The 26,532-nt window shown below is 56.3% G+C and overlaps 11 protein-coding genes and 1 non-coding gene across 12 annotated transcripts; 4 read left to right on the top strand and 8 right to left on the bottom strand.

The window, feature by feature from the left end:
• Positions 1-12: 12 nt before the first annotated feature.
• Positions 13-2,518, bottom strand: BO82DRAFT_108638 (GATA-like domain-containing protein). The gene is made up of 4 exons (XM_025629788.1): positions 2,229-2,518; positions 1,982-2,157; positions 1,161-1,926; positions 13-1,110 (listed from the first exon to the last, which is right to left on the bottom strand). Exons 1-4 carry the CDS (start codon positions 2,335-2,337, stop codon positions 380-382), a joined length of 1,782 nt encoding a protein of 593 aa, XP_025490536.1. The 5' UTR covers positions 2,338-2,518; the 3' UTR covers positions 13-379.
• On the bottom strand, positions 2,519-3,107 carry BO82DRAFT_108637 (uncharacterized protein). Its single transcript, XM_025629787.1, has one exon. The coding sequence runs from the start codon at positions 3,073-3,075 to the stop codon at positions 2,701-2,703; it is 375 nt and encodes a 124-aa protein (XP_025490537.1). The 5' UTR covers positions 3,076-3,107; the 3' UTR covers positions 2,519-2,700.
• An 896-nt stretch (positions 3,108-4,003) lies between these two features.
• BO82DRAFT_355505 (adenosine deaminase family protein) lies at positions 4,004-6,212 on the bottom strand. Its single transcript, XM_025635471.1, has 4 exons — positions 5,974-6,212; positions 5,047-5,919; positions 4,480-4,997; positions 4,004-4,418 (listed from the first exon to the last, which is right to left on the bottom strand). Exons 1-4 carry the CDS (start codon positions 6,128-6,130, stop codon positions 4,203-4,205), a joined length of 1,764 nt encoding a protein of 587 aa, XP_025490538.1. The 5' UTR covers positions 6,131-6,212; the 3' UTR covers positions 4,004-4,202.
• Positions 6,213-7,480: 1,268 nt separating this feature from the next.
• Positions 7,481-9,388, bottom strand: BO82DRAFT_108689 (carboxylesterase). The gene is made up of 4 exons (XM_025629789.1): positions 8,690-9,388; positions 8,555-8,635; positions 8,093-8,498; positions 7,481-8,028 (listed from the first exon to the last, which is right to left on the bottom strand). The coding sequence occupies exons 1-4, from the start codon at positions 9,235-9,237 to the stop codon at positions 7,504-7,506; spliced, it is 1,560 nt and encodes a 519-aa protein (XP_025490539.1). The 5' UTR covers positions 9,238-9,388; the 3' UTR covers positions 7,481-7,503.
• On the bottom strand, positions 9,389-10,061 carry BO82DRAFT_108709 (uncharacterized protein). Its single transcript, XM_025629790.1, has one exon. The coding sequence runs from the start codon at positions 9,930-9,932 to the stop codon at positions 9,540-9,542; it is 393 nt and encodes a 130-aa protein (XP_025490540.1). The 5' UTR covers positions 9,933-10,061; the 3' UTR covers positions 9,389-9,539.
• Positions 10,062-11,313: 1,252 nt separating this feature from the next.
• BO82DRAFT_108753 (sugar transporter) lies at positions 11,314-13,189 on the top strand. Its single transcript, XM_025629792.1, has 2 exons — positions 11,314-12,697; positions 12,761-13,189. Exons 1-2 carry the CDS (start codon positions 11,451-11,453, stop codon positions 13,029-13,031), a joined length of 1,518 nt encoding a protein of 505 aa, XP_025490541.1. The 5' UTR covers positions 11,314-11,450; the 3' UTR covers positions 13,032-13,189.
• Positions 13,190-13,933: 744 nt separating this feature from the next.
• On the bottom strand, positions 13,934-15,424 carry BO82DRAFT_108724 (putative D-arabinitol dehydrogenase ArbD). Its single transcript, XM_025629791.1, has 3 exons — positions 14,742-15,424; positions 14,251-14,676; positions 13,934-14,192 (listed from the first exon to the last, which is right to left on the bottom strand). Exons 1-3 carry the CDS (start codon positions 15,299-15,301, stop codon positions 14,012-14,014), a joined length of 1,167 nt encoding a protein of 388 aa, XP_025490542.1. The 5' UTR covers positions 15,302-15,424; the 3' UTR covers positions 13,934-14,011.
• A 2,043-nt stretch (positions 15,425-17,467) lies between these two features.
• On the bottom strand, positions 17,468-19,696 carry BO82DRAFT_355507 (uncharacterized protein). Its single transcript, XM_025635472.1, has one exon. It carries the CDS (start codon positions 19,640-19,642, stop codon positions 17,849-17,851), a length of 1,794 nt encoding a protein of 597 aa, XP_025490543.1. The 5' UTR covers positions 19,643-19,696; the 3' UTR covers positions 17,468-17,848.
• Positions 19,697-20,828: 1,132 nt separating this feature from the next.
• BO82DRAFT_393096 (uncharacterized protein) lies at positions 20,829-22,127 on the top strand (the record flags this gene model as incomplete). The annotated part of the gene is made up of 2 exons (XM_025638652.1): positions 20,829-20,951; positions 21,072-22,127. Exons 1-2 carry the CDS (start codon positions 20,874-20,876, stop codon positions 22,125-22,127), a joined length of 1,134 nt encoding a protein of 377 aa, XP_025490544.1. The 5' UTR covers positions 20,829-20,873.
• BO82DRAFT_355510 (isovaleryl-CoA dehydrogenase) lies at positions 22,015-23,919 on the bottom strand. The gene is made up of 6 exons (XM_025635473.1): positions 23,673-23,919; positions 23,517-23,604; positions 23,359-23,453; positions 23,047-23,282; positions 22,713-22,990; positions 22,015-22,648 (listed from the first exon to the last, which is right to left on the bottom strand). The coding sequence occupies exons 1-6, from the start codon at positions 23,854-23,856 to the stop codon at positions 22,234-22,236; spliced, it is 1,296 nt and encodes a 431-aa protein (XP_025490545.1). The 5' UTR covers positions 23,857-23,919; the 3' UTR covers positions 22,015-22,233.
• Positions 23,920-24,120: 201 nt separating this feature from the next.
• Positions 24,121-26,272, top strand: BO82DRAFT_433345 (putative 3-methylcrotonyl-CoA carboxylase, beta subunit (MccB)). The gene is made up of 2 exons (XM_025640864.1): positions 24,121-25,748; positions 25,803-26,272. Exons 1-2 carry the CDS (start codon positions 24,280-24,282, stop codon positions 26,095-26,097), a joined length of 1,764 nt encoding a protein of 587 aa, XP_025490546.1. The 5' UTR covers positions 24,121-24,279; the 3' UTR covers positions 26,098-26,272.
• Positions 26,273-26,380: 108 nt separating this feature from the next.
• On the top strand, positions 26,381-26,452 carry BO82DRAFT_t205. The gene has a single exon. It is a non-coding gene; the product is annotated as a tRNA-Gln (tRNA).
• The last annotated feature ends 80 nt before the right edge of the window (positions 26,453-26,532 follow it).

Here is a 26,532-nt window from a genome sequence, read left to right on the forward strand (position 1 = left end):
TGGAGAAGGGGGTGGAGGTTGAAGGGGGGATGGTTTGATTTGCTTCTTGCTTCTGGGTAGCCTGGGTAGCGTGGCTACGGAGTTGGATTGGGAGAGGTGGTGGGCGGGACGGAGGGGAGGAGGAGAGGTTGGGGTCAGAGGCAAGGGAAGGAAGGACTCAGGAAAGAAAGGGTCGGGCTGGAAAATCGGTGGCTTAATGTGGTGGCTCCAAGGTGTCTACGGTGTCTATGGTTTATGATTGTCAATCAGTTTATTCTTGTATCTCTTCAGCACAAGCAGGCCATATCTACTGTTGAGAAATGCCGCTGCATACATCGTGATCGTCTGCCGTGACTTCGTAATATGGACATCCTCTTGCAACACCTCCAGGCAATCATGTCTAGCTATCCTTAGGACGACGCAACCCGCAACCCCCTCGGCTCCGCTCCAGCATCATGCTAATCCCACTGCGGCTGGGGGGCAACGAGAACGGAGTCAGCAAAGCCGGTCCCTCGTCCTCCTCGGCGCTGTCGTCCTCGGCATCAGAGTTCACGGAGATCTCATCGTCCGATATGGTCTCCAGTGTCACGCCAGAGGTCGGGGCCGTCGATGCAGTGCTAGGTGAGCTCTCAAACCGAGGAGACAGGTTCGTATTGGTGAGTAGCCCGCTAGATGCTGTCTGCATCGGGTCTGGAGGTGCTGGCGCGGACCGCGACCCGAAGCCGGAAACCCCCACAGACGCCGCAAGGAAGTGCTCCTGGCGGACACTGTCCGAGAACCGCTGCCGAAAGTTCTTGCCGACTAACTTGGCCGCGGATGGCTGGTAGTTCTCAGCTTCCAGGTGTCGGTAGTCATAGCGGCGAATAGCGCTTGGCACGAAGAAGTTCGGCTTGGGTGTGGGTGGCTTGACCAGAAAGTCGCCCCAGGGACGCTTTCGCGGTGGTGGTGAAGAAACTCTAGGTGGGTTGTCTGGGTTGAGCAGCTCCCTCAAGTCCTCAAGGAATGCTGCCGGAAGACTGCCCGGCTGGAATTGCTCTTCTTGGTGAGTGGCAGCTGTATCAGGTGTCTTTGACTGGGTATTAACGCTTTCACACAGCTCTTGGTTTGTATCCTTAGGGGATATAGCAACCTCTTGAGAAAGAATCAGAACGCATTCTCTATGCTAGCAAGTTACTGCCTACCTTCCACAGTCTCGGACACCTTGATCTCATTCTGCTTGGGTTGAATCTGAGAATAGTCGGTCAGTGGGGCAATTTCGGGAACGATAGAGACACCAGTGGTTTCCAACAGCGGCTGAGAGGAAGCACGCTGCATCGACTTCTGAGATTCGACAGGTCTCACACTCTCAGGAATGAAGTCGTCTTGCGGAGTCAAGAGGCAAGTAGAATCACCACTAGTACCAGATGACTGTTGCGATCCGCGCGGCTTCAGTACAGATCCACGAAGGCCTTCAGCATCCAGTGGGCCAGATTCCGGCGGAGTCACCTCAGAAACCGAGCTACTGGTGGTGCCAGACGACTGCTGAGAAGCTTTGCGCCGCATCAGCACTGGGCGAATCTCAGGGTAGTCCGTCATCAGTGGAGCAGGGTCCTGATTAGAACTGCCCGTGGTACCGTTGGAGTGCTGCGACGACTTGCGACGCATGATCACTGGTCGCCGTCTGGCCCCTCTAGCTTTCGCAGCCACGACAAAAGCCTTCTTCGGCGGAGCTCTTGTGGCAGGCTCTGGTACGATCAATGGAGTGGGGGGAATGGGTGTGGGTGTGTTAGAGGGTTTGCGGGTCGTGCTCTGACCATCCAGGCCAGTGAGCAGGATACGGGTAGTCTTGTGTGTTTCTCCGTGGGCGGAGTGACTGCTACTCGGCTTCTTCAGAATGGGTGGAAGTGGCCTGCCGCTGCCACTGCTAGGCTTGCGCGGCTTGTCTGCCTGGACTGCTCTCTTGTGGGCCTGAGGAAAGTTAGAACCAGAGAAACATGAGTACAGACCGTGTCAAGAACCATACCTTGTGCAGCTCAGATAAGGAAATCGAACGCTGGTCTGAGATCCTCGAGAACAAGTCGGCCAGCATGGAACCAGTCATAGACTGCAGCAGGCGCTTGCTGCCCCAAATCCTCCAAAAGAAGTTCTCAAGCCGGTATCCTTTGTCATCATTGTGCACTGACGGGTTGGCGCTGTAGGCTAGAGCACAGCCAAATAGAGTCAGCACAGTCCAATTCATGAAAGGAGAGAGAAGGTGCGGCGGCGCTCACCTCTCCACAAACGGGCAACATCTGCGACGTCCACTGAAGCTGCCCCCGTCAGGTCTGCAGAAACCTCTTTGGTCGCTGTTGACAACAAGCCTCTGGGAAGACGCTCCATTGTTTTCTTTCTGTCCGCTGAAACCGCCGAAAGACGGATCTAACAACCACAAGAGGATTGAAGCAGACAGGCTACATAGTATGAAGGAACAGCAGACCCGGGAGAAGAGAGAGAAGGTAAGTGAGGTAAGTGCGCGAGTGTTAGCAGGTGATGCTGTCAGTGTTGCGTGTGGCGGTGACGGTGAAATGGGGAAGGGAAGGGAGTCGAATCCGGGGGAGGCCCATCAATTCATCACTTCATTCCTTCACGCAGGGGTTTGTGTCTGGGGGCGTCAATGGATGGTCGGAACACTTGCCAGACCGATGGATGGATCAGCTGCAAGGGCAAGCCATACGAAACCCCGGAGATCTTCAGCCTGCAGCCTTAATCCAAGTACGGCGGACTCAGTACGTTACTACTAAAGTAGTCAGTTAACTGAGGATAAGTCAACACAACACCCACTCCGTCCGTAGTGGCAGTCAGTAAGTAATGGGCGGGGATCACCAGGCGCAGATGGCGCCGCCGCCTATTCCATTTCCCTCTTTTTCTTTTCCAGTGTCTTCTGTTCCTCCCTTCTACTCTCTGTCCAGCTGACCACTGCTCATTCCAATCGCCCTGCAGGCACTGATTCACTGCAGGCTGACTCCAACCCAGTTTTGTGTGCAGAACATCTGCAAGAAACTCGAAAACCGGGGGGCACTGGGGGGAAAGGATCAGAGCGGAACGAAAAGAGGCGGACAGTTCGGATTGACCTGTCATTTACTCAATCACTCCCCAAGCGCTTAGCGAAGGCAAGACTCGCCTTTTTCCTCTTCCTCCTTTCCCCTCCAGCCCGGTTGGCTGCCTTTTCCGCTCCCCTCGGAGCTTGCCGACAACCAACAAATCTGACAGATATCAGTGATATTAACTTAACTTATCTTTGTCTTCGTCATATGCTCGGCTCAAATTGACTCTCCTTCCCCCGTGACCATGACATTTTTCTTAGTGACTGACTGTGTCTTACTAAGATGTCGAGATCCTCTGTGAAACAAACCCCGAGACTCTTTCCTAAACCGCCTCCCCGCGCACTACCACTGTGCTGCTGTTCACTCCATTCTGGGGAGACGAGGAACTGCAGATTCCCCCGGTGGCTGTGCTGCATTCATCTGCTCCATTTCCCCGGGTTGGGGCGGATCGGGCACTTTTCATGCCTATGGAGAAGTAGCAGCAAAAGCAATGTCCTTGCCTCCCGATTACACAGTGCAACTTCTGAAGTTGGAAAGGCTACACAGTGCGTCTAAGCTCTTACCTTGTTGTGGGGCACGCCAACTATAGGCAATATCAGCCGAGTTGGGGCAAGCGATCATCGCTCCTCCGATGCACCAGGTCTCACCGCTAGCCTCATTGCTTGGATCTCACCTACCAATGTGCTGAAAGCCGAGGTCCAGAGGCTTCCACGTTGGAATGCTACAAGGTTGGATCCGGAGGTCTCCTGTCAATTGCCCAGCCTATGGGCATCAACCACTACCCGCAAAGCAGCAGCAGCAGCAAATAACTTCCCCAAAATGGTTCAGCTTGTCAGCCATACTACCCACGTGCTGTGCAATGTGGTGTCACCGACTGAACACCTCCCATATGTCAGGACCCTCCTGCCTTCTCTTCTTTTTGATGTGTTCGCAGTGAGTCAAAATCTGGACTCGTGATAGGAACTCAATACAAAGGAATTATTTCCAGCCACCACAAACCCAATGTATCTCGAGTAATACACTATTGCAGAAGCTGAGACATCGGCTGCACTGGTCACAACTGAGGTTCTGTAACATTGCAACAGGTAAACATGGATTTTAAACTCCATCCACCTGACACGCAGTCCATATATATATATACGTCCGTGGCTAATCAATTCCTCATGCGGTAGTCATTCCCATCGTCGCGTTCTGCCACTCGTTGCCATACTCGTCGACAATCCATTGACAGAAATCCTCCCATTGTTGGTTCCACACTTGCATATATTGCGCTTTGATGCCGGTGCCACGTTCTCCGAGATCGATGTCTCGGACCCAGTCGCCATCCGACTGGTCCTCGAAGTTGGCCCATCGAAGACTATTTTGAGCGAGGGCTCCCTAATTGCGCGGTGGCTGGTCAGATTGGAGTAGTAGAAGAGTATCCGGATTTGATACTCACCAGTCCAGCCAGTCCGATGTTGTCGAACCCTTGTATGGTTTGATAAAAGTCATAGCTTAGCCCGGCCGCATCTTGGCCAAGCATTGCGGGGTCGTCGTTGCTGATGGCAGTAGCAATGCCATGGGCAATCATCGCAGGCAACGGATGATGGAGAACATCGGTCGCAAGACGGAGAACCTCATTCGAGATAGGACAAACTTCGACCATGATCGAGTTGGTGATCACCTCGTCGATAAGTTGAGGATGCTTGTACAGACTGAACCCATGGCCGATCCGTCGGGTGTTGAACAAGATCGCATCAACCAGGTTGTAGTCGGTTGAGTTACCATCTCCAAGGGTCTCTCCAGCATGGAAGAAGAAAGGAATCGTGAGGTTCAATCGTTCGGCCTGTTCACGAAACCAGACCAATTCCGGAGCCACATCGGACAAAGGACGGCCAAGATCCTCCTGGCCCACCAAGTCATATCCGCTGATGAGCTCAGGGAACTTGGCCTTTCTCCCGAGAGCAACCTTCATGCCTAGTGACGTCAGCCTACCATCCCGGATACAAGGGACCGGCCAACCTACTGCTTGTGAGCGAAGCACGATCCTCGCTTCGGATGTCCGACCAGATCACACGGGCGCCCCAGAATTTCTTCCCTTTGTCGCTCTGCTTGAACTTCGACAGTTCCTCCACCATGACCTGCCAGTAGACATCGAGATTCGGGTCGGTATCCTCGTCACCTTGGTGGACCAGAATCCCCGAGGATGCGCTGGCACGAATTTCGACCCAGTTGATGCCGTCGTCGATCAGAGCTGCAAAGAGCTGCTGGTAGAATGTCCGTAAAATAGGCTCGTACGACATCATACTGTCAGCCGGCGTGAATGCAGCTTGGAAGATCCTCCAAATTTGGTCGACGCCAAGATCGTGCCGAATGGAATCCTCAGGCTGGAGCTCGAGCTTAGACAAGACGAAGTCGGCGAAAGCTTGGCTTCCCCCGGTAAATGACTGAGCGGCGTACTTAACCGGAAGCTGAGTGTTGGGCACGTAATCCGTGGAATCAATCGCCGGCCCTGAGGCGGCAATGGTATGGTTGACGTGGGCGAAGGTGAGGGTCGCGTTCTTCTGCTCGATTTCATTCGTGACCGGCTGCGACACGGTGACGACCATCCCCTCCGTCTTCATGACAGCATCGAGTAGAATCTCATACGGAAGCATCGAGGCCAGATGGGCATGCAGAAGAGCGCCCTTGGGCATCCGCTTCACGATCTTCCAGAGTTGTGTGTCGGGGATGAGCGGCTTGGCCTTGGGAAACATCTCGCCGGCAAACCTTTCCTTGTCTTCATCCTCTACCGTCCCTGGCACCCTCCAGAAACTCTCGATCTCATACTGACGGATCGCGTCGACAATTGCATCTGCCTGTCGAGCGACTGTAGAGAGGTTTTGCCGAAAGGCGTGATCTGCGCCCGCGTCAGTCTGGGGCAAGGGAGCATCAAACGATCTGGCTCACGCACCCTGTCGCTGTCGCTTCTCCAACGTGATCAATGCCGACCGATCCTGAAGGTGCTTCTGCACCGCACTGCTGTTTACATCTGGCGCCCCTTCAAACACAATTGCAGTGGAAACGGCCGAGACCGAAAGGGCCGCGACCAGGGTCTGGCAGAAATGCATGGCGAAGGAGAGAAAGTGGAAGGGGAGTGTCAATTCCAATTCCAATGCCTGGCGGTCCTCAGCAGGAAAAAGCAAAATCGTACGATCCTTTCTCCGACTGCGACAACAGGCAGCACACTAGAGCTTATATGTCCTCCGAATCCCGCGTTCAATTGATCACTCAGAGGCGGGGGTAGCAGTGGCAATCAACGCGCGGGGGCGATTCATCTAAGATATCCCAAATCAGGACCAGCAAGCATGACTAGCTTTCTCCCGAATCGATTTCAAAAGACCACGGACCCAATGCATGCGAGAGCGCCGATTCCACTCAGCCTTGGCGGTGGGCCTGAAAGATAACCCGGCGATGGAATGGAACCGGTGGACTTTAGACTCCGTCCGTTCCTGCTCGCTGTCGGTGCTATCAGCGCAAACTATCGCCAAGCTGCAGCCGCTAGTTTACAGCACCTTACAATTCTGGCTGGCACGAACAGCGCTGAGTCTACACAAGAGGAAGAACAAGCGCGTCAATGGCAGAGAAAACAAGAAAAAAATATCACCCCACAAGGAAATCAGGAAATAAAGGCAAAGACACCACTTCCACGACGAGTAAATCAGTTGGGGATTCCCATGGTTGAGACCCCAATCTATCAGGGACAGGGGGGACCCAGAACCCTAGCTTAGCCTGGGTGACCCTGGTTAGAATGCCTGGAAACTAACGAGTGGCTGGACCAACTGCGGAACGAAGCGGATCTTCTTCCCCTCAGGGAAGGAAAATCAGGGAACTCCCGCCAAGCCCCCAATCGATCTGCATGACCGTGACAACTCCTCGAGGGACAGGGACGACAACAAATAACCATAACTTCTGACTACGCAGCAATCCTACCCATGTGTCCCAGCACATGAAGGCATTCTCGAAATTACTTTACTCCTACATACGGGGTATGTGGACTGTGTTTGTGGCCGATCGCACTCTATGAAATGATTACGTCAATGGAGCCCCTGCTTCTGATCCACTGCTTACGTCTGGGTTCGGCATCGGACTCGGGATGGGGTCCCAGAATCAGCATTGCGCATGTATCAGACACTTTAACTATCTAGTAGCCACTGTACATGCTGGGATCTTAAGGCTGAGAGTACTATACTCTTGTGCACGCAGCACAGTGCCACGCGAATTCTACCATGACCACTCACTTCAGGACGCGTGTATCATCTCGTGGGAGCCCCAACGGAGACGACAAACTTTAAAAGCCATTGACTTCAACAAGGGTGCACGAGCGGCTTGGCTGGGATTGTGTAATGGAAAGAAACTCTCACCTCATGTCATCGATTCATTAAGACATCCGATTTAATTCATCGCTCCAGCATCCCCATTTTCACATTCACAACCAGAAAATTCACAACCCCGTACAATTACCATCAATCCGCTCCGAAGAAACCAGTTGCATCAGCACTCCATCCTCCGCAAACAACAACATATTGTCCGACCCCTGCTCAAACTTGGGCCAGTGGAATAAACTTTGGTTATTCGGGTTCAGCGCCGCCCCCTCGATGGCCAGCCGGGCCGGACCCCGGGCGGGATCCTCCGCAAAGGACAGCCATAGCGCCTCCATCGCGTAGCTGACGTCCCACTCGAACTGCGTGGAGGGGCCCCCGTACTGAAAGTGGGTGCCAAACAGGATCGGCAGCTCGGAGCTGTGGTAGGCGCCGAACCAGGGAAGGGGCGAGATGTTGGAGAAGTTGCCGGCGTACTGGTAGCGGTAGGTGGGGAGGTTGGCCAAGTTGCGGTTCTTGACCTCCTGGGCCACGGAGCAGGCGATGATCGATTCGGTGAGTTTGAAGAGGGTTGCGGCGCCGGGCCCGTTGGGCGTGAACGAGACGAAGCCGGCGCCTTCATTGGTGTTGCTGCCGATGATCATGGGCTGAATTTGCTGCGATTAGCTTGAGGTAACGGCGAGGAGGGACAGGAGGCATTGCAGCACTCACGATCTTGGCCACCTGGCCCTCGAGCGCCCGTTGGGTCCAATTTGCAAAGACGGTGACGTTGTCGACGGAGGGCTTGAAGGAGATGGAGGGTGTGCCGGAGTACGTGGACAGGGCGGTCTCCAGAGTTCGTGCGGGCACTTTACGTACGCAGCTGAGCTCGGCAGAGCTGTTCAGTCCACCGCAGCCGACGAGACCTGCCAAGAACGTAAAGTTGCTGTGGGTATAATCCGAGAAACCTACGATGCCAGGAGCACCAGAGTCGGCAGAGATTGCGGCCACTATGGGATCATCGGGGTAGGAGTAGGTGTAGAGCGAGACACTGCCTCCACCGGCGGACTGGCCCCAGAGCGTGATTCGATCAGGGTCTCCGCCAAAGTTGGCGATGTTGTCGTGTACCCACTCCACGCTAGATCATATCAGCTATCTCGCAGACCATCATGATCGCAGGGGTAAGTGACATACGCCAATCGCTGATCGAGCAGCCCCGCATTTTGATTCTCCAGCCCCTCAGCATTCGGAAATCCAAAGACATTGACACGATAGCTTTGATTGATTAGCCGCATCCTCCATCATACCACCAAACAAAAGGAGAAATACTTCATAATAACCACAATGTGTGCCTGGGTCCGTTGCACCCAGTTATCCGGGATCTTGTATAGGGAAGCCTGCCCTCCACTCGTGAACCCTCCTCCAGGGACATAGAGCAGCACCGGCAACGGGCGCTGCTGAGCGCGGATCTTCTCCACCGACGGAGCCCAGATGGAGAGGTAGAGGCAATCTTCCGAGTCCCCTCCGCTGATCAGAAACCCAGTCTCATACGCCGTGTAGATCGTAGAGCTGTTGCTAGTCTGTTGCATGCAGGAGGAGGGGAGTGCAAAAGCATTGACCGTGCCATTAGGCTGCTTCGGTACGGGTTTGGCGAACCGAAGGTCCCCTACTGGAGGCTCTGCAAATGGAACACCCAGGAATTGACGGACATCTGGGGTGGTGAGATTGACGAAGCCTTGAACTGGACCGCTGGAGGTCTGGACAAGAAGTCCTTCTTCCAGGGTTGAGCCTGGAGAGATGGGGGATGCAGATGATCCGGGGACTAGGTTCAGCAAGGCGATGAGCCCCGCAGCTCTTCGAAGGGTCTTTGAGAACATGATGATGATGGGCGATGGATAGGTATCACGGATTGAGCGAGGGGGGGAGCGGCCTTTTATGTCTCGACTCGCGCAACCCCTCTCATGGACCCGGGAGATTGAACGTGGCCCTCATCGCTTGGGGTTAACGGTCTGTTTAACAGCAAGAGGCACAGGGTGAAGGTTCTCCCGTCTAAGTTTTCGAAATGTCGGTCGGCTATAAGAAGCTAGGGCAAGTTGGTGGGATTTCACTGCGATTCTCTGAAATCAATGTCATTGTCCGCATTCTTTCGAATGGTACTCTGCTGGCCGCTGATGTAGGTTCAGTGCCTGGCTTGGCGGGCGTGCAGTAGCCATACGTCGTTCATTGGTATCGACGAATTCGTTGACCCGAGTAGACAACCAGGGTTGCTTTCAAGGATCCAGGAACAATGGCAGGGGTCAACAACAAAAACGCGGGGTGCATGGGAGGGGTAAGAATTCTGGTAGCTGTGGGGTAATCCGGGGGAGCCGGGGAAATATGTTGATCTGGATGAATGCAAAGCCCAGCTATGCAGCCGAGGTAGATGGTGTGGTCTTGTCTCCATCCCGGCTGAACCTTTTGCCCGCCCCCTCCAGGCCAAGACCTGACAACGAGCATGGGCCCTGCGACCTGAGCTACTGGCCCAAACCATGGCAAAGAATGAATGACCATTGCTTCCCCGGTGCAATGGCATTAATACCTCACTACAGCGCTTGTGGGGTGACGAAAACCACAGGATCGGACCATATATACAATTCAAGGCTCGAATCTCTTGCTACAAAGCGAGGCACTAAGCAGTCAGTGGCTTGACTTCGATTAGGGCGTGCTGAGTCTTACCTGATCTTAGTTGTTTTATCTCGCAGTTCCAAAGCCCTGGTCTTCGATATTTCCACATGAGGTTGTACTCGGCCCATCTGTCATGACAGGATGAATACATCGCGCGAAGGCTGTTCAGGCAGCACAACAACGCATGTTAAATAGGTCGATGAGTCGTTGGGGTCTGGGAAGCCGTTTCAAAACAATCTGGGGGGGGGCCAGGTGACCCACAGTTGACCGATGGTATGATTTTTCCGTGAGTTGAGCAACGGCTTCTGCTTAAGCGAGAATGTAGACGACGATGTTCAAATACATACAGTAACTTACTTGATTACACCTCGGATGACATAACCCGGCTAAGCACTCTTGGCAAACTGGCAAGCTTTCAAAAAGTCCCCTTTCGGGCCATCCTTCTCCCTGTGGTTAGACTCGGAGCCACCGAAGTCCAATCACCACCGGGTCAATGCAAGGAGATCTAAGCAGCTGCCCGGGTATTGCCCATTTGACTGATCCCGAGTTGCAAGCTGACCTGGCCCGATTCGAGACCAGAACTCATCGGATTATGTGTGGAAGGCCGAGTCGCATTGAAGATTGTCGGCCGAACTCATCCTGGTGCACAATTTGAGTCGACCACGACCACGAAGGATCCTTGGATGAGGTGGATGCCACCGCAACCGTCCTATGATCATTGCAGGTTGTCGCAGACTTTTCGATTTGCGCAGGCCCCCTTCCCCCCACCGTCAGACAGTCAGACAAAGACTGACCATGGCAAAGTGGATATTGGCTTCGGTCAACTTCCGCGCTCCCCATCGGAGAAATTCTGGGTCTTCCCCCACTCTGGGGTGCATTCTTTGCGGAGAACAAACAACTGGAGATGTCGAATCAGCCTGGCAATGACTAGAAGGAAGCCGACGCTTCAACCTCTCTGCTCACCGGAGTCTCGCCGGTTTGGCCACTTGGCCGATTGCTCGTTGGGAAGCGCATCCTGACTCTGCTTCCCCCCCATCCCACCAAACCCACTCTCTGGCCAGATGACGACCCAGCTTAGAAAAGTCCGGACACTTGTGTTCCGCGTTGCCGTTTCAGCAAACCCAATCCGAGGTGCAGGAAGTCAGTCAGCCATGACTCCTACCCAAGTCAGCCGACGAAGTACCGAAGGACGTGGGGTTGGAAATGTCTCAATCTGGGCGGGATGATGCTTGCGGGGATCAGCCCATAAGCAAGATAACAGACAGCTGCGTGTATCCGGAGGCTGCCTCAGGGGGTAGTCCTTGCTTCGTTCTTTTCACGTACTTAAATCCCCCGCTTCATCCTCTTCTCAAGGTCTCTTCCACTGCATAGCCCCTTCCTTGCTCTTAACACCGAAAAGCCGAGGTCAGGGCCAACCCGAGTCACAATGCAGGGACCAGCCCTCCGCTATGCCCAGATTTTCTTGGTATCGCTACCTTCCTTCGTTTTGTTTGGATACAATCAATCAGGCGTAGGTGGTCTGGATGATTTCACCTCCTGGATCCGACAGTTCCCCCAAATCGACACAGTAAACACAACCGGGACCCAGAAAAATCACAATGCCACCGTGCAAGGTGCAGTGGTAGCCTGCTACACAATCGGTGCTCTCATTGGAGCTCTTTCCTGTACTGCAGTGGGTGACGTCCTCGGCCGCCGGCGTACGATCTTCGTGGGAGCGCTGGTGGCCCTGATCGGGCAGGCCTTGGAGTGCACGGCGTTTGCTCTGTCGCAATTTGTCGTGGGCCGAGTGATCCTCGGCCTGGGCGTGGGCATGCTGAGCGCGACCGTGCCAGTCTGGCAGTCCGAATGCTCGCCTGCTGCGCAGCGTGGACGCAACGTGGTGCTGACGGGCATGTTCATCGCCCTGGGGTTCGCCCTGACGCAGTGGGTCAACTTCGGCTTCTACCACATGCAAGCGTCCTCGGCGGCCTGGCGCGTCTCGCTGGCCATCCCGTCCATCTTCTCCTTCATTGTCATGGGCAGCATCTTCTTTTTGCCGGAATCCCCCCGCTGGCTGGTCATGAAGAACCGGCCCGACCTGGCGCAGCGCACCCTCGCCGCCCTACGCGGCCAGGAGTTGGAATCCATCGAGGTCGTCGCCGAGCTGCGCGCCTTCGAAGTCTCCCTCGAGGAGACCTCCAACGGCAACCTGCGGCTGCGCGACATCTTCACCATGGGCGAGGAGAAGCTCTTCTACCGCTTCTGTCTGTGCATCATCCTGCAGTTCTTCCAGCAGATGAGCGGCGGCACGCTCATCTCCGTGTACATCCCGACGATCTTCGAGACCGACCTCGGCCTGGGCTCCAGCCTGTCCAAGATCCTCGCCGCCTGCGCCCTGACCTGGAAGTTTCTGTGCTGCTTCGTCGGGTTCGCCATCATCGACCGCATGGGCCGCCGCACCGCCTTCATGGTCAGCGGCGGCGGCATGTCGCTGTGCATGCTGGCTCTGGCCGTCTCGAACTCCTTCCAGAATAACCACACCGCCTCCATCGTCTCGGCCTTCTTCATCTTCTTGTACAACTTCTTCCTGCCCGTCGGCTTCCTGGGCGCCAACTTCCTCTACCCGGCCGAGGTGGCCCCTGCGCGGTTGCGCGTGGCGATGCAGTCGTTTGCCATTGCCAACCAGTGGTTATGGTATGTGCCGGTCCTCTCTCTACCCAGCCCAGTCTGTCATGCCGGAAAACTAACCCCGCGTAGGATGTTCGTCGTGGCGATGATCACCCCCGTCGCCGTCAGCGACATCGGCTACCGGTACTACATCGTCTACACCGTCATCGCGGGCATCATCCCGCCCGCCATCTACTTCTTCTACCCCGAGACCAAGAACCGGTCGCTCGAGGAGGTGGACGAGATCTTCCGCGACTCGCGCTCCATTTTCGAGGCCGTCTCGATGTCCAAGCGGAAGCCCGTGGGCGATCGGGTGGTCGAGCAGTTCATGGAGAAGGCTACGGTCGAGCAGGTGGAATAGTCGCCGTTGCCGCTAGAGCATAAAAGATAGAGTGCAGTGATGATGGGATGTCTGTATGGTCTCGATGCATAGATGGCTTTTCTGGATTTCGTTGCTTGCTCTTGCGTACGATACTCGTCCTCCCTTGTGTGGGTGGATGCGATAAGTGCTATTTCTACGCGCTTGCGTTCTTAGTGGTATCTAGACTTCCCATCGCTTGGATTCGTATCATACCTCTACCTGCCAGGTATGCTATGCCGTGCAACTGGAATCTTCCGAATGACATAATACAGCCATCCGTTGGGCATCCGCCTAGATTGTAACGAGACGATCAACATGTCAAGCAACGCAGAAGATTACCAGAAGTACAGTGACATCTCCCTCGCCCCATCCTCGAATTCACCCCACAATATCGCCGCCGCCACTGTTGATCCTCCCGTCCCTTCCGTCCCTCCCGTTCCTACAAGTCGAGTAGAACATACATCCCTGTACTTCCGTTGGAATCCGAATTGCCGGGGATCGACCTTGCAAGTACAATCGCAAATTGAGTTTGTACACAGTACATATGGATGTACATACAGCGGCCCCGACGGAATGGCAAATGACATCATATTATTTGGGGTGGAATTTCGGGCCCCCCCCGGGCCCCCCAATCTTGGGAATGCTGGGTTTTATCACAGCAATGAGTCAGTTAACTTTTGTTTAGAGCTTCGCACACCACAAGGAAAAAAGTGTCGTCATGATGCAGCTAGCTCAACCGGGTTCTGTAGCACTGACCCCCGCCCCGCCCCACTCCTTGATCAAGAAGAGAAAGCACACAACGCCTACATTCCACCGAGGGCTTGAGAATCATATCATTGAGTCCGGGTAGATACGCTAACAACAAAGTCCCGCCGCTAGATCTACCCTATGCAGGACGCAGGATGTACATCGTGTCTTATTAGTGAGTATGGTATTGGACCGGGACAGTACATATCAACATGAACTGGAAGGGTGGAAGATCAGGTCAAGGTGTAGCCGCCGTCGACCCGCAGATCGGCGCCGGTGATGTACCGGGAAGCGTCACTGAGGAGGAAGGTGACGGCGCCCATCAGATCCTCGGGGGTGCCCATCTTGCCCACGGGGATCAGGGAGATCCACTTATCGCGGAGCTCGGGGTTCTCGTCTAGGATCTTGCGCGTGCTGGTTGGGGGGGGACTGTTAGCATCTGGCGCTCCAGGAGGAGGCGGGGTAGGCTTACAGGGCCGTCAGCATGTACCCGGGGCTGATGCAGTTGACGCGAATGTCGTGGCCGGCCCATTCGACGGCGAGGGAGGCGGCGAGGTGGCGGACGGCGGCCTTGGCGGCGTTGTAGGGGGCCTGGGGCTGGGGCACGTTGACGATGGCCCCGGACATGCTGCCGATCATGACCATGCTCCCGGGGACCTTCCGCTCCATCAGGTGCTTGGCGACCCCCGTCGCGAACAGGTACGTGCCGTCGACGTTGACGCCCCACAGCTTCTGGATGCGGTCGTGCGGGTACGAGATCGCGTCGAAGTTCTCGGTGAACCCCGCCGAGGTCACCAGGTGGTCGATCTGGCCGTGCTGCGCGATCACCTCGGCGATGGCGCGGCTCACGGACTCCGGGTCCGAGACGTCGGAGTAGTGCGCCGTGACGGTGGGCATTCTACAGATGTCTCAGCGTGAGTCTGCGTCCAAGGTGGGAAGCACACAAGGAGTCCGTCCACGTACTGGTCCGCCTCCAAGCCCGGATTCTCTTTCTGGAACTGCTCCACCAGCTTCTTCGCCTGTTCTTCGGCCTCCTGCTCTGCGCACCCGGTCAGTATCCCAAGGGGATCAACGCCGCACATCCCGCGGGAAGACGTACTGTTCAGATCGACGATGGCGAGATCCGACCCCGACGCGACAATGGCCTGCGCCATGACCAGCCCCAGCCCGCGCGCACCCCCCGTCACCAGGGTGACCTTGTTCTCCAGCGAGAAGTTGGCCAGCGTGCGCTTGAAGTGCATCCCGCCGCGGCCCTGCACCACCGGCGACCGCGGCATGTGTTCGTCGTCCGGGTACTCGATCTTGACGTTCTCGTCCGTCCGCGCGTACTGGCCTTCGGCCTCCAGCGCGCCCCCGGGTGCCGTGGTGGTTGCCGCCAGGAGGGGGTCTTTCTTGCTGTGGGGGGAGTCCTTGCGGAGCGGAGCTGTGGAGGAGAGGGGGCGGAGGAATGCGGTGTTTAGGGCGGGGCGCGTGGATTGGCTGAGGGCCTTGGTGGCTGGTCGTATGACTGCGGGTCTGAACATTGTGGAGGGTGGAGGAGGGGAGTGGATAGAGGCTGTATCAATGCGGTTCGTGGTGGGTGGTGCAGGTTGTTGGGGGATGGGCAAGTATAAGTATAGGACGCCTTACGAGTAGGAGGTGCTGATACGCACGCCTTGACTTAGAGGGGAGATGCAGAGCCCGAAAGGCAAAAGACCAACCATTGGGGCAATGATTCCATCGAAGGCAAAACCAAGAGCGAATAATAATTCAACAAGTCAAAAGAAAAAGTCAGGGAGCCAAAAAGGAACCGGCATTGCCCCAAAGAAGATAAGGGAGTAAGTAGGCAGATAAAGGAGCCGGGGAATGAGGGTACGTATACTTCTTGTTGTTGTTGTTGTTGTTTATTGCGGTTGTTGCGGTGTGGCCCAGCCGACTGGATGGGTGGTTTTCCCTCCACATCTCCCCTTCCTGCCTTTCTTCTGGAATATTTCTTTTCTCGCAACTTTCAGTCGCAGGTGATGTCAGGCGGTGATGAGGCATCTCTGGGCCAGGCCTCAACCGCCATGCAGCGATCGGACCAGGATTGTGCTCTTCGCCTCCGCGTGACTTGGCCTAAGGTTGGCCTCAGACCGGCCTTCAGGACGATCCCCTGTCGACTTCAACTAGTCGGAAGTTTGGCATCCTCCGGACTAAACCTACGGTCGTCCTTCGTGTCCGACTGGTGACAGAGCAACTGATAGCTGTTGTCGGAGCGGTGACAGACAGCTTGAAGACAGTTGGGGTACTCTATCTGGCATCGACATCAATCATCGCCAAGGTCTCCGGTCTATCCTGCGCCAGCATAGTCGAAAACTAAAACGCGCCAAGCGACGACTGCTCAGAAATGCAGACCGAGTTCGGTTCCTTGGCTCCTGGTTTCATTCTTCATTCACCAGGCCACATGACCCAGCGCAGGGTCTCACAGACCGGGCGATCTATATCCTGTCTGTACATATCCGCTCCACAACTCCTTCCAGCCACCCCCCAGCCCCTTCTCGGCCCTTGCCAACCTAGTCTCGACCCAATGGACCCGGTCGATAATTAGGTACGATCTTCAACCGTCATCTCATGTTTTACCCCGGATCGCGAAACGTCGAGTAGAGCCCGGAGGTGCCATAATAATTTTACTGCGGAAACCAGCGGAGCGCCACCGAGCTACCCCCAACGACTTATGAATGAATGTATATTGCATGTACCACCGCAGCAGCTGTCGTCGCCACCCGCACGTACAGATACTGTCATTCATTGTCTGCGGCAAGCTGCAAGCTGCATGTCCATCCACCCATCCTGCCAACTCAAGTAGCCACCCTGCAGCGCACCAGATGACCGACAGCCGAAACCGCCCTGGCCAAAACATAAACACCAGACTGGTACCCTTACACTTTCGCCACTGGCTCGATCACCCCGTTCGATCATGAAGAAGAAAATATCGATCAATCGATCGATCATCGGTGACAACCTGTCAACGAGTGTCGTACTTTTATCAAACACTCTCCCCCCTTTGCATCGGGTAGAACTGAGCTTGGACAGACATGGTTTCAAACAGTAAGCAGCGGGCACCGCGTTAACCCCGGGGTCGAGGAGGGTGTGAGAAGTGGGGATCGGAATGGGGTCGGTCGGTCGGTCGGCCGGGCGCCACACAAGCCACGAGCCCCATCGGGATGCATCCATATTCCGTTCAAAACAGCTTGGACGGTGATCTCCAATGTCTCACTATCACGTATCCAACGCTTTCCTCCCTTTTTGTCAGTATGACAGCCACGAACGCAGTACTGCTCCTGTCGCCTGCTCCAAGGCGAATCCGGATGGATGCATGAGCTCTGCTGCGGGACGCGTGTTGTAACTCAATGCTCCGTGCAGGACCTTCGCAGCGGCGGCGATGGTTCGACGGGCGGCGTCTCCGCGCGTATGGCTTTCGCGCATATATGGATTGTGAGTGAGGAGAAGCAACGAAACGGTGAGCATGGGCACCAGATGATCTGTCATTCGTCCTCCCTCTACGCATGATTCATCTACATTTCGAGGTAAGTGTATGGCAGATGCATCCTTCGAACCAAGAACAAGAGATTTGCATTTGTAGATATACGTTGCACGCCTCGAAAATCAGCTACCCGATCACAAACCAGAAACTGCCCGCGAGACCGCTCAATGTCACCTTTTCGTAAATCTCACCGGTTGACCTGGGCCATGTCTACATTTCCGAAGCGTAAATATCGCTCGAAATCCATACTTCTCTGCTTCACTCACCGCCGCTCTCCTCGGCGAACTCGACCAGCGGTGTCCCGCTTTTACATTGATCCTGCAACATATCTGTTAGTCCTCTGACTGCGGCTGCTTTCCCTGGCAAGGCGAAACGAAACGAAACGAAACGAAACGGGGGACCGAAAAGGGTTGGGGAGGGGATAGAGCCCGGGCAGCGGTAGAGTCATCCGGAGAGCACGACACAATTGTACCACAGCCCCGCAAATGTAGAGAAATGGATGAGAACAAGCCCCGGCCAGTTCCAGTCTGGTAGATCTAGAACAATCCGCCGGGAAGGTTTGATGTTCTCATTCCGTGCGAAAGCCCAGATCAGGCGAGATGGCAATGCGAAACAATGACCGGGGAGGGATATAGATAGCAGAGCTCTGACTTACTCCTTTCTGATGGACCACTTTGGCAATGACACCCTTATGTGGGCTGCGGATGACCGTCTCCATCTTCATGCTCTCGATCACCACCAGCGGCTGATCCTTTTCGACCGTGTCGCCGGCGGCCACCTCCACGCGCAGCACTTTGCATGGCATCGGTGCGAGAACGCTGTTCTTGATGTCCTTCATGCCCAATGCTTTCTCCATCCATTTGGCTGGTGGGATGGTCAGGCGGTATTGCGTGCCCTTCTGGAAGGCGATGATGGTGTCGCCGTCGCGGATGACCGTGGTATCGAGGCGGGTGTGGGGGAAGAAGGAGGTGACGATGTTGGCATTCGAGTTGTCGTGGCTGACGACCTGTTCGAACACCACGCCTTGGACGGTGACGTTGTATGTGCGGTCGCCGGTTTGCTGGATGCGGACCTCGTGTCGCGAGTCATTCTTGGCGCCGGGTGTCAGATCTGCAAAGGATATCTGATGCACCTGGTAGCCGGGGCCGAATCCAATGCCCGAGCCCTCGAAGCCAGCCTGCACGCGAGACGCAAGGCTGGCATCCCGTTGCAGGCAGGCCAGCGCCACCTGGGCCAGCACCTCGGCATCAATGGTCTTCGCCGGAAACAATTCCGCGCGGTGCTTATCGATGTATCCAGTTTCCACGTCCCCGGAGATGAAATCAGAGCTGCGGCAGATGGTCTTCAAGAACTCGATGTTGGTGATCGGCCCCGCGATCTCGTACTCTTCGAGCGCGGCGGCGAGTTTGCGGATGGCTTCCTCTCGCGTGGCACCTCGCACGATGAGCTTGGCGATCATCGGGTCGTAGTGGGCGGATACTTCGTCGCCTGCGACAAAGCCTGCGTCAATGCGGACGTCCTCGGTCGCGGCGGGAGTGCGGACGTGCAGCAAGGTGCCGGAGTCGGGAATGAAGCCCTGGTCCGGGTTCTCGGCGTAGATGCGAGCCTCGATCGCGTGTCCACTGGTAGCCATGTAAGCCTCCACCTCGTCCTGGGTCAATGGCAATGGAGCGCCTTCGGCGACCTTGATCTGCCAATGCACCAGGTCCTGGCCGGTCACCATCTCCGTGACAGGGTGTTCGACCTGCAGTCTGGTGTTCATCTCCATGAAGAAGAACTCGCCGCTGTCGTTGTCAAAGATGAACTCGACCGTGCCCGCGCCCTCGTAGCCCACCGCCAGTGCGGCCGATCTCGCTTTCGCCCAGATGTCTTTCCTGGTCGCATCCGGGAGATGGGGAGCAGGGGACTCTTCCAGGATCTTCTGGTGTCGTCGCTGGATGCTGCAGTCGCGTTCCCCCAGGGCCACGCAGTTCCCATGCTTATCGGCGAAGACCTGGACTTCGATGTGACGAGGCGTGGTGATATACTTCTCCACGAGAACGTGATCATCCCCGAAGGAGCTCATGGCCTCCGACTTGGCGGACTGGAGCTGGGCCTGAAAGTCGGCTTTGGCGTGTGCGATGCGCATGCCCTTGCCGCCTCCGCCTTTGACTGCTTTGATCAGAACGGGGTACTTGATTCTGTCGGCTTCGGCCTCCAGGAAATCGGCGTCTTGGTTTTCGCCATGGTAACCGGGCACACACGGTACACCCGCAGCAGTCATGATATTTTTAGACTGACTGTTTGGAGTCAGTTGGTAGTCTGGGGGGAGGTGCAGGAGCCAGCCTACCTCTTGTCCCCCATATCCTCGATCGCTTTCCATGGCGGGCCAATGAAGACCAGCCCCGCTTCTGTGCATTTCCTCGCAAAGGCTGAGTTCTCGCTCAACTAGATGCTATGAGTTTTCAGGTGCCCATATCCCAGTACCAAGTAGGCACTCACAAAACCATATCCCGGGTGTATCCCTTGACAGCCCTCCCTCTTCGCGATCTCGATGATCCGGTCCCCGTCCAAGTAAGCCGAAACAGACCCGAGGTTATAGGCGAACGGCGAGCTCAAGGCATGTTGAGCTTTGCTGTCCGGATCTGTGTAGAGCGTCGTCACCCGGATACCATGCTGAGCGGCCGTGCGTCCGACTCGTCTGCGTGGGGGATCAGGTCAGTTCACAGCGAAAGCATAGATCAAGAACGGAAAAGGCACACAGTGCAATCTCTCCTCGATTCGCGATCAGAATCGAATCCAAGGACTTCTGAGTCGTCGAAGCTTCCGCGGGCAGGGTGGATGCTGCTCTTCTGGCTCTGCGCACCGCCGTCGGCCCTAGGCGGGATGTAGTGCGGAGAAGCGCCGAGAGGGTCATCACGAAGGACCAGAATAGAGGTTCGCAGGATGACAATCAACAAAGCTCCAGGGTGTTCGTCGCTAGTCGCATATTCTTGCTGTAAACCCAAGATCTCAAATCTGAAGTCGATCACATGTGTAGGTTAGCAACCCGCGAGCAGCACCCCCGGTTCTTGTAGATGCAACCCCCCTTGGGCCGACGCAAAGCGACGGGCTGCGGGGAAGCCCGCTGCACGTGACCGAGGACTCCACCGGCCGGGTTTTTTTCGAACTGAGACTGAAAGAAACGAAACCGGGTCAGCGGCCATTGCATTGCATCAGAGTCAGTCGTCAGCGTCTGTCTGCCTGTCCTCTCCCTCTCTCTCGAGTCTCCATTCGCGATCGACACTTACTCGGTCGCTAGCCTCCTTTGTTGTCTCTACACGCGCCCTCTCTCTCACTTTGGTTCATATCTTTGTTTATCTCATTCATTTTTTCTTAAATCTGTCTTTCCTGATCGGTATATACTCAGCACCGGAAACGAAATCAACACCAACCACGGAAAATCTGACGTGCAACTTTTCCTTCTGTCATCCTCCCATCTCAATCCACCACCACCGACAACTTTGCGGCCGAAGCAAAAAAAAAAAAAACCTCCGATTACACAACATTATCCCTCACTTCAACCTACATCTGGCATTTATAACACATACCCAGAACAAAAGGGGTTTGACACAATGTCCGACGACGAAGACTATTACGACGAATACGACGAGGATATCTTCTGGGTTGAGGAACCCGATCCCACCATTGCTGTATGTGAAACCACCTAGGACATTGACGCAGCCATCTCCCCCATCGCAACTTTACCCTCCCAATTCGCCCTCCAACCTTAACCAATTCCCCTCCCCTCACTGACATTTACCCTCAAAAAGGACGACCTAGCCGCAACCTCCACCAACGACGCCATCTTCTACGACCACCCCGCCCTCGAAGTCGAAGACTACTTCTCCGACTGGGACGACCTGTCGGACGACTACTACGACGAGGATCCGACCGCCGTGCGGCGCGCGCGCGCCTTGGGCCTGCTACCTCCCGGCGACGGCGGCCGCGGCCCTCATGACCAGCCGCACAGCCAGCACGGCCACCATCACCACCATGCTGCTGCCAAACACCAACACCAGCGTAAACTCAAACCGACCACGAAACGAACCCCGGTCTTCGATCTCGCAGCGTTTCAGGCCGTCGTCTGGAAATCTCCCCACCAGGAGAAGGAACAACAATCCGTGGTCGCGTTGCATGAGCCTGGCGAGGGGGAGAAGGTCGCGCTGCTGAAGAATTGGCGCGAGGTGTTTCGCAGTGCGAATCCGAGGATGACGGCTGCCGTTGGTGTTGTGGCGGGGAGTGGAAGGAAGGCTGCGCCGCTTTCGTCGCCGCCACCGCCGCCGCCGGAGCAGCAGCAGCAGCAACAAGGGCTGTGTTTGGGGGGGAGTAGTGCCGGGGTGGAGGAGAGGGGTAATGCGGAGGGGAGGGGAGTGGATGTTGTTGTTGATTCTACGGTGGAGGAGGTTGGGAATGCTACTGGGAAAGGTGTGGTCAATGCCGAGGGCTTTGTTGCGGCGGCGGGGTTAGTGATTGATGGAGGTGAGGTTGAGAATGGGGGTTCTTTTGAAGGAGGTGGTGAGACTGATGCTGATCCTGTCGCTGCTACCAACGGGTTGGCGGTGAATGGGGAGACGGCACATGGGTCCTCGCTCGATGAGTCGGTTGAGAAACCGCCAGCGCCCCGATCCAGGAAGCGCAAGGCCGATGATGTGGTCGACGACATCCCGGAAACTGCAGCAAAGACCCGAGCCAAGAGGGTCGCATCCTCCACGAAAGCCGGAAAGGCCAACAGCAGTAAAGATGTTCCCGTCCCTGCTGCTGCTGCTGCCGCCGCCGCCGCCGCTGCACCGTCGGCCCCTGTGCGCAGATCGGCGAGGAACAAATAACGGAACGCAATCCATCCCGAATGAGCGTTATGAGGTTATGACTTTCTTGATATTTGTGCAGTTTATACAGATTTGTTGAACCCGACATACTAATCAATCTCTGGTTCTATGCGTACTCCTTGTTGAATGCCCGTCCTATCACCATCCGCCGAATCTCACTCGTTCCCGCTCCGATCTCGTACAACTTCGCGTCTCGTAGCAACCGCCCCGCCGGAATCTCGTTGATGTATCCGTTGCCTCCCATGAGTTGAATGGCATCGAGCGCGCATTCTGTCGCTCGTTCCGCAGCATAGAGGATCGCCCCGGCGCAGTCCTGGGTGCGGATGACGGCTCCAGACGGAGAACCAGCCGAGTTATCGATCTGCCGGGCAGTCGCGTAGGTGTAGGCCCGCGATGCCGCAAGCTTGGTATGCATGTCGGCGAGCTTGCCTTGGATCAGCTGATTGTGAGCGATCGGCATCCCAAACTGTTTGCGGACGTGCGTGTAGGGCAACACGAGATCCAGCGCAGCCTGCATGATTCTGTATAGTCGTTAGCGCTGGGGCATACTCTCACAGTAAAGTCCATGCCAGACAGAAGACTTACCCCAGAGGCCCCGCACTGAGCACCAGGCGCTCCAGATCCAACCCCTCCATCAACACCTTCACGCCACGATTCACCTCGCCGAGAACATTCTCCTTCGGGACGAAGACATCCTCAAAAACAAGCTCTCCAGTGTTTGAGCCCCGCATGCCCAGCTTGTCAAGCTTCCGGGCGCAGGAGAACCCCTTGAAATCCTTCTCGACCACAAACGCGGTGATCCCTTTGGACCCCTTCTCCGGCTCCGTTTTGGCATAGACCACCACGTAGTCTGCATCTGGGCCCTGCGGTCGGTCAGCATGTCCCTGCGGCGGCAACCCAGTTGGGCGTGAGTTCTCACGTTCGTGATCCACATCTTCGTTCCGTTCAACACCCACCCCCCGTCCACGGCCTTGGCCGTTGTCTTCATACTCACGACATCGGACCCGGCCGAGTGCTCCGACATGGCTAGCGCGCCGACTTTGTCTCCCGAGAGCAACCCGGGGAGGAATCGTTCTTTCTGATCGGCGTTCCCGTTCAAGGAAAGTTGGTTGACGCAGAGTTGGGAATGGGCGGCGTATGAGAGAGCGATGCTTCCTATCCGCGAGCCCATCAGTGAGAATCACAATGTTTCCAGCCAGACGGAGAGAGGGACAAAGGCAGTTATACATACCAGATGCACGACTGATCTCCTCCATGACTATGCAGTGAGCCTGGTAGCCCATCCCGAGACCGCCATACTCTTCATTCGCCGTGATGCCCAAGAATCTGGTTCATAGATGGAGCTGGTAAGTATTCGCGCCGTACAGCAAAGGTTGCGAGCGGCCATACCCAGCATCGCCAAACTTCTTCCACATCTCCGCCGGGAACTCATTCTGGGCGTCGGTCCGCGCGGCCAGCTCCTCGGGAATTTCGCGCCCTTGATTCCGCGGTTGGTGGTCAGCACAGTTCACCTTGTCCCCCAGCGATTGCACGAGGCCAACTTACGGGTGAACTCCTGGACTCGCTCTCGTAGCTCGAGTAAATCGTCTTCCGTGGGAGGAACGAAGTCTTTCGAATGCTTGGTTGCTAGGGTGCGTAGTGCGGGGGGCTGAATGAGGGGATGGACTCGTCTGGGCAGAGTCCGGGAGGAAGTCCGGAGAAGACTGGGGAATCGGGGAAGGGCAGCCATGGTGAAGATCAATTGTCTCTCTGTGTATCTGTCTGGAATAGGTCCTCGTGAAGAAGTACCGAGCCTGCTGATTTATAACCGAAGGGAGAATCGAGAGAGGGGAGAGCCGCGGTGAATGCAACAACAGGGTAAACGCTGTCGATGTCACGGCGGCTAAACACGGCAAACCGCGCTGGGCTTCTCCGCATGTCACCTGCTCCCCTCCCTTGTCCCTTTCGCCGACTCCTCTTTTCTCCTTCTTTCCCTCTTCAAGCTTCGCCATTCCACTGAGATAAAGAGCGTACAGTATCTGCCGTTCACCATTTGGTCCTTGCCGAGCAGTATGCAATAGTATGGTCTTGTAATCGTCTACCAGTTGGCGTTCCTTGATCCCCGGTATCCGCACCTTCGTCTTCCCCAGCTTTTGCCCACTCCATCCCCGCAATGCGCGCTCCGTCTCCGCTTCTGCGGAGCCTGAGACCCAACACTGTCGCCCTGCCATATCGAAGACTACCACTGCGTCCATCCACAACCATAACCTCCCCTCGACTACTCTCAAGATCAATTGCCAACTATACACACCCCCATCATGCATCTGCTATATCCGTCCTACCCACCGCGGTCGACACCACATCGTCCGATTTCCAAGAAAACGCCCAACAGATGCAAGAACTCCTTGATCGAATGGCCAGTCTCCACGGCACGATCTCGCAAGGCGGGCCTCAAAAGGCCAAGGACAAACACCTAGCCAGGGGCAAGATGCTTCCTCGGGATCGAGTCAGCGCCCTCATCGACCCAGGCACATCCTTCCTCGAGCTCTCGCCGCTCGCCGGCCACGAGGTCTACGGAGAGGATGTGCCCGCCGGGGGAATCATCACGGGCATCGGCACCGTGGAAGGCGTGAACTGCATGATTGTCGCCAACGACAGCACGGTCAAGGGCGGCACCTACTACCCGATCACGGTGAAGAAGCATCTCCGGGCGCAGGCCATCGCGCAGGAGAACAAATTGCCGTGCATCTACCTGGTCGACTCGGGCGGTGCTAACCTGCCGCACCAGGCGGACGTCTTCCCGGACCGCGACCACTTCGGCCGCATCTTCTTCAACCAGGCCCGGATGAGCTCGCTGGGGATCCCGCAGATCGCCGTGGTCATGGGCCCCTGCACGGCCGGCGGCGCCTACGTGCCCGCCATGAGCGACGAGACGATCATCGTCGAGAACCAGGGCACCATCTTCCTGGCCGGCCCGCCGCTGGTCAAGGCCGCCACGGGCGAGGTCGTCTCCGCCGAGGACCTGGGCGGCGGGCACCTCCACAGCACGATCTCAGGGGTGACGGACTACCTCGCCGTCGACGACGCCCACGCCATCGTCCTAGCGCGACGATCCATCTCCAACCTGAACTATCCGCAAACCCATCTGCCGTCCACCCCGGGCAGTCTATCCAACGCCGCAGCAGCACCGACAGCAACAACCATCAAAGAACCCCTCTACGACCCCAGCGAGCTCAACGGCATCGTGGGCACCAACCTCCGCCGCCAGATCCCCGCTCACGAGGTCATCGCCCGGATCGTCGACGGCAGCGAGTTCGCCGAGTTCAAGCGTGACTACGGCACGACGCTGGTGACGGGCTTCGCGCGCATCTACGGCCACCAGGTGGGCATCGTCGCCAACAACGGCATCCTCTTCTCCGAGTCCTCCCTCAAGGGGGCGCACTTCATCGAGCTGTGTGCCCAGCGCGGCATCCCCCTGGTCTTCCTGCAGAACATCTCGGGCTTCATGGTCGGCGCCGATGCCGAGAAGGGCGGGATCGCGAAGAACGGCGCCAAGCTGGTGACGGCCGTCGCGTGCGCCGACGTGCCCAAGTTTACCGTGGTATTTGGCTCCAGTGCCGGAGCGGGGAACTATGGCATGTGGTGAGTATCCCCCCCTTTCTTCCCGGTATGAAACGAAGACTAACTGAAACACAGCGGCCGCGCCTACTCCCCAAGGTTCCTGTTCATGTGGCCTAACGCCAAGATCGGCGTCATGGGCTCCGAGCAACTATCCGCGGTGATGGAGGCCGTGGGCCGCTCCGCCGACCCGGACCTGAAGACGCGCATCGACCGCGAGTCCGAGGCGGTCTTCTCGTCGGCGCGCCTCTGGGACGACGGGGTGATCCCGCCCGCGCAGACCCGCCAGTTCCTGGGGTTGGGGCTGGCGGCCGCCATCGGGGGTAAGGTCGATGCCGATGTGCGGACGCGGTTTGGGGTGTTCCGGATGTAGTCACAACTGCATAAACACACAAAGATTAAGCATCAATTCCAACGAATGAGATTAGCCTCGAAGTTCCACGTCTGCTTTTCCGGAATGTAGCCTGCTTCGGGTTGGCTACTCCCGCAGTCTCCCAGTATGAACCAGTCTATCCTCCCCTATGAGCGGCAAATCCAGCGTATCCTTCAAGCGTCCAGATGTCTATCAAGTAGTGGTTCACCCCCTGTGGTTGCTGCGCCTCATCTTCGGTTCGGTTTTGACAGTGTCAAATACCCGCGGCGATGACATCACCCTCGGTTATGTAGTGTAATGGTTAGCACCCGGGATTTTGATTCCCGTAATCCCGGTTCGATCCCGGGCATGACCTACTTTCCTCAACTTCATTCTGGTCTTTCTCTGCTTTTGTTTCTCGTGACCTTGCTCTTTTGCTTCTGCTTTTTTGGGGGG

This window comes from Aspergillus uvarum (assembly GCF_003184745.1).
Source record: "Aspergillus uvarum CBS 121591 unplaced genomic scaffold BO82scaffold_37, whole genome shotgun sequence".
Lineage (NCBI taxonomy): Eukaryota > Fungi > Ascomycota > Eurotiomycetes > Eurotiales > Aspergillaceae > Aspergillus > Aspergillus uvarum.

Excerpts from the sequence above, each read along its gene's own strand:
- BO82DRAFT_108638 (XM_025629788.1), bottom strand. The coding sequence starts at position 2,337 with ATGGAGCGTCTTCCCAGAGGCTTGTTGTCAACAGCGACCAAAGAGGTT. Across the intron at positions 2,158-2,228 it reads TGTTGCCCGTTTGTGGAGAG|CCTACAGCGCCAACCCGTCA; the intron begins GTGAGCGCCGCC and ends GCTGTGCTCTAG. Across the intron at positions 1,927-1,981 it reads CCTTATCTGAGCTGCACAAG|GCCCACAAGAGAGCAGTCCA; the intron begins GTATGGTTCTTG and ends AACTTTCCTCAG.
- BO82DRAFT_108637 (XM_025629787.1), bottom strand. The coding sequence starts at position 3,075 with ATGACAGGTCAATCCGAACTGTCCGCCTCTTTTCGTTCCGCTCTGATC.
- BO82DRAFT_355505 (XM_025635471.1), bottom strand. The coding sequence starts at position 6,130 with ATGCATTTCTGCCAGACCCTGGTCGCGGCCCTTTCGGTCTCGGCCGTT. Across the intron at positions 5,920-5,973 it reads GGAGAAGCGACAGCGACAGG|ATCACGCCTTTCGGCAAAAC; the intron begins GTGCGTGAGCCA and ends ACGCGGGCGCAG. Across the intron at positions 4,419-4,479 it reads ACATCGGACTGGCTGGACTG|GGAGCCCTCGCTCAAAATAG; the intron begins GTGAGTATCAAA and ends CCGCGCAATTAG.
- BO82DRAFT_108689 (XM_025629789.1), bottom strand. The coding sequence starts at position 9,237 with ATGTTCTCAAAGACCCTTCGAAGAGCTGCGGGGCTCATCGCCTTGCTG. Across the intron at positions 8,636-8,689 it reads CACATTGTGGTTATTATGAA|CTATCGTGTCAATGTCTTTG; the intron begins GTATTTCTCCTT and ends AATCAATCAAAG. Across the intron at positions 8,499-8,554 it reads CTGCTCGATCAGCGATTGGC|CGTGGAGTGGGTACACGACA; the intron begins GTATGTCACTTA and ends GATATGATCTAG.
- BO82DRAFT_108709 (XM_025629790.1), bottom strand. The coding sequence starts at position 9,932 with ATGCCATTGCACCGGGGAAGCAATGGTCATTCATTCTTTGCCATGGTT.
- BO82DRAFT_108753 (XM_025629792.1), top strand. The coding sequence starts at position 11,451 with ATGCAGGGACCAGCCCTCCGCTATGCCCAGATTTTCTTGGTATCGCTA. Across the intron at positions 12,698-12,760 it reads ATTGCCAACCAGTGGTTATG|GATGTTCGTCGTGGCGATGA; the intron begins GTATGTGCCGGT and ends AACCCCGCGTAG.
- BO82DRAFT_108724 (XM_025629791.1), bottom strand. The coding sequence starts at position 15,301 with ATGTTCAGACCCGCAGTCATACGACCAGCCACCAAGGCCCTCAGCCAA. Across the intron at positions 14,677-14,741 it reads CCGGGCTTGGAGGCGGACCA|AATGCCCACCGTCACGGCGC; the intron begins GTACGTGGACGG and ends AGACATCTGTAG. Across the intron at positions 14,193-14,250 it reads GGGTACATGCTGACGGCCCT|CACGCGCAAGATCCTAGACG; the intron begins GTAAGCCTACCC and ends CCCCCCAACCAG.
- BO82DRAFT_355507 (XM_025635472.1), bottom strand. The coding sequence starts at position 19,642 with ATGGAAAGCGATCGAGGATATGGGGGACAAGAGGTAGGCTGGCTCCTG.
- BO82DRAFT_355510 (XM_025635473.1), bottom strand. The coding sequence starts at position 23,856 with ATGGCTGCCCTTCCCCGATTCCCCAGTCTTCTCCGGACTTCCTCCCGG. Across the intron at positions 23,605-23,672 it reads GCGAGTCCAGGAGTTCACCC|GGCGCGAAATTCCCGAGGAG; the intron begins GTAAGTTGGCCT and ends CGCGGAATCAAG. Across the intron at positions 22,649-22,712 it reads CTCAGTGCGGGGCCTCTGGG|AATCATGCAGGCTGCGCTGG; the intron begins GTAAGTCTTCTG and ends ACGACTATACAG.
- BO82DRAFT_433345 (XM_025640864.1), top strand. The coding sequence starts at position 24,280 with ATGCGCGCTCCGTCTCCGCTTCTGCGGAGCCTGAGACCCAACACTGTC. Across the intron at positions 25,749-25,802 it reads GCGGGGAACTATGGCATGTG|CGGCCGCGCCTACTCCCCAA; the intron begins GTGAGTATCCCC and ends ACTGAAACACAG.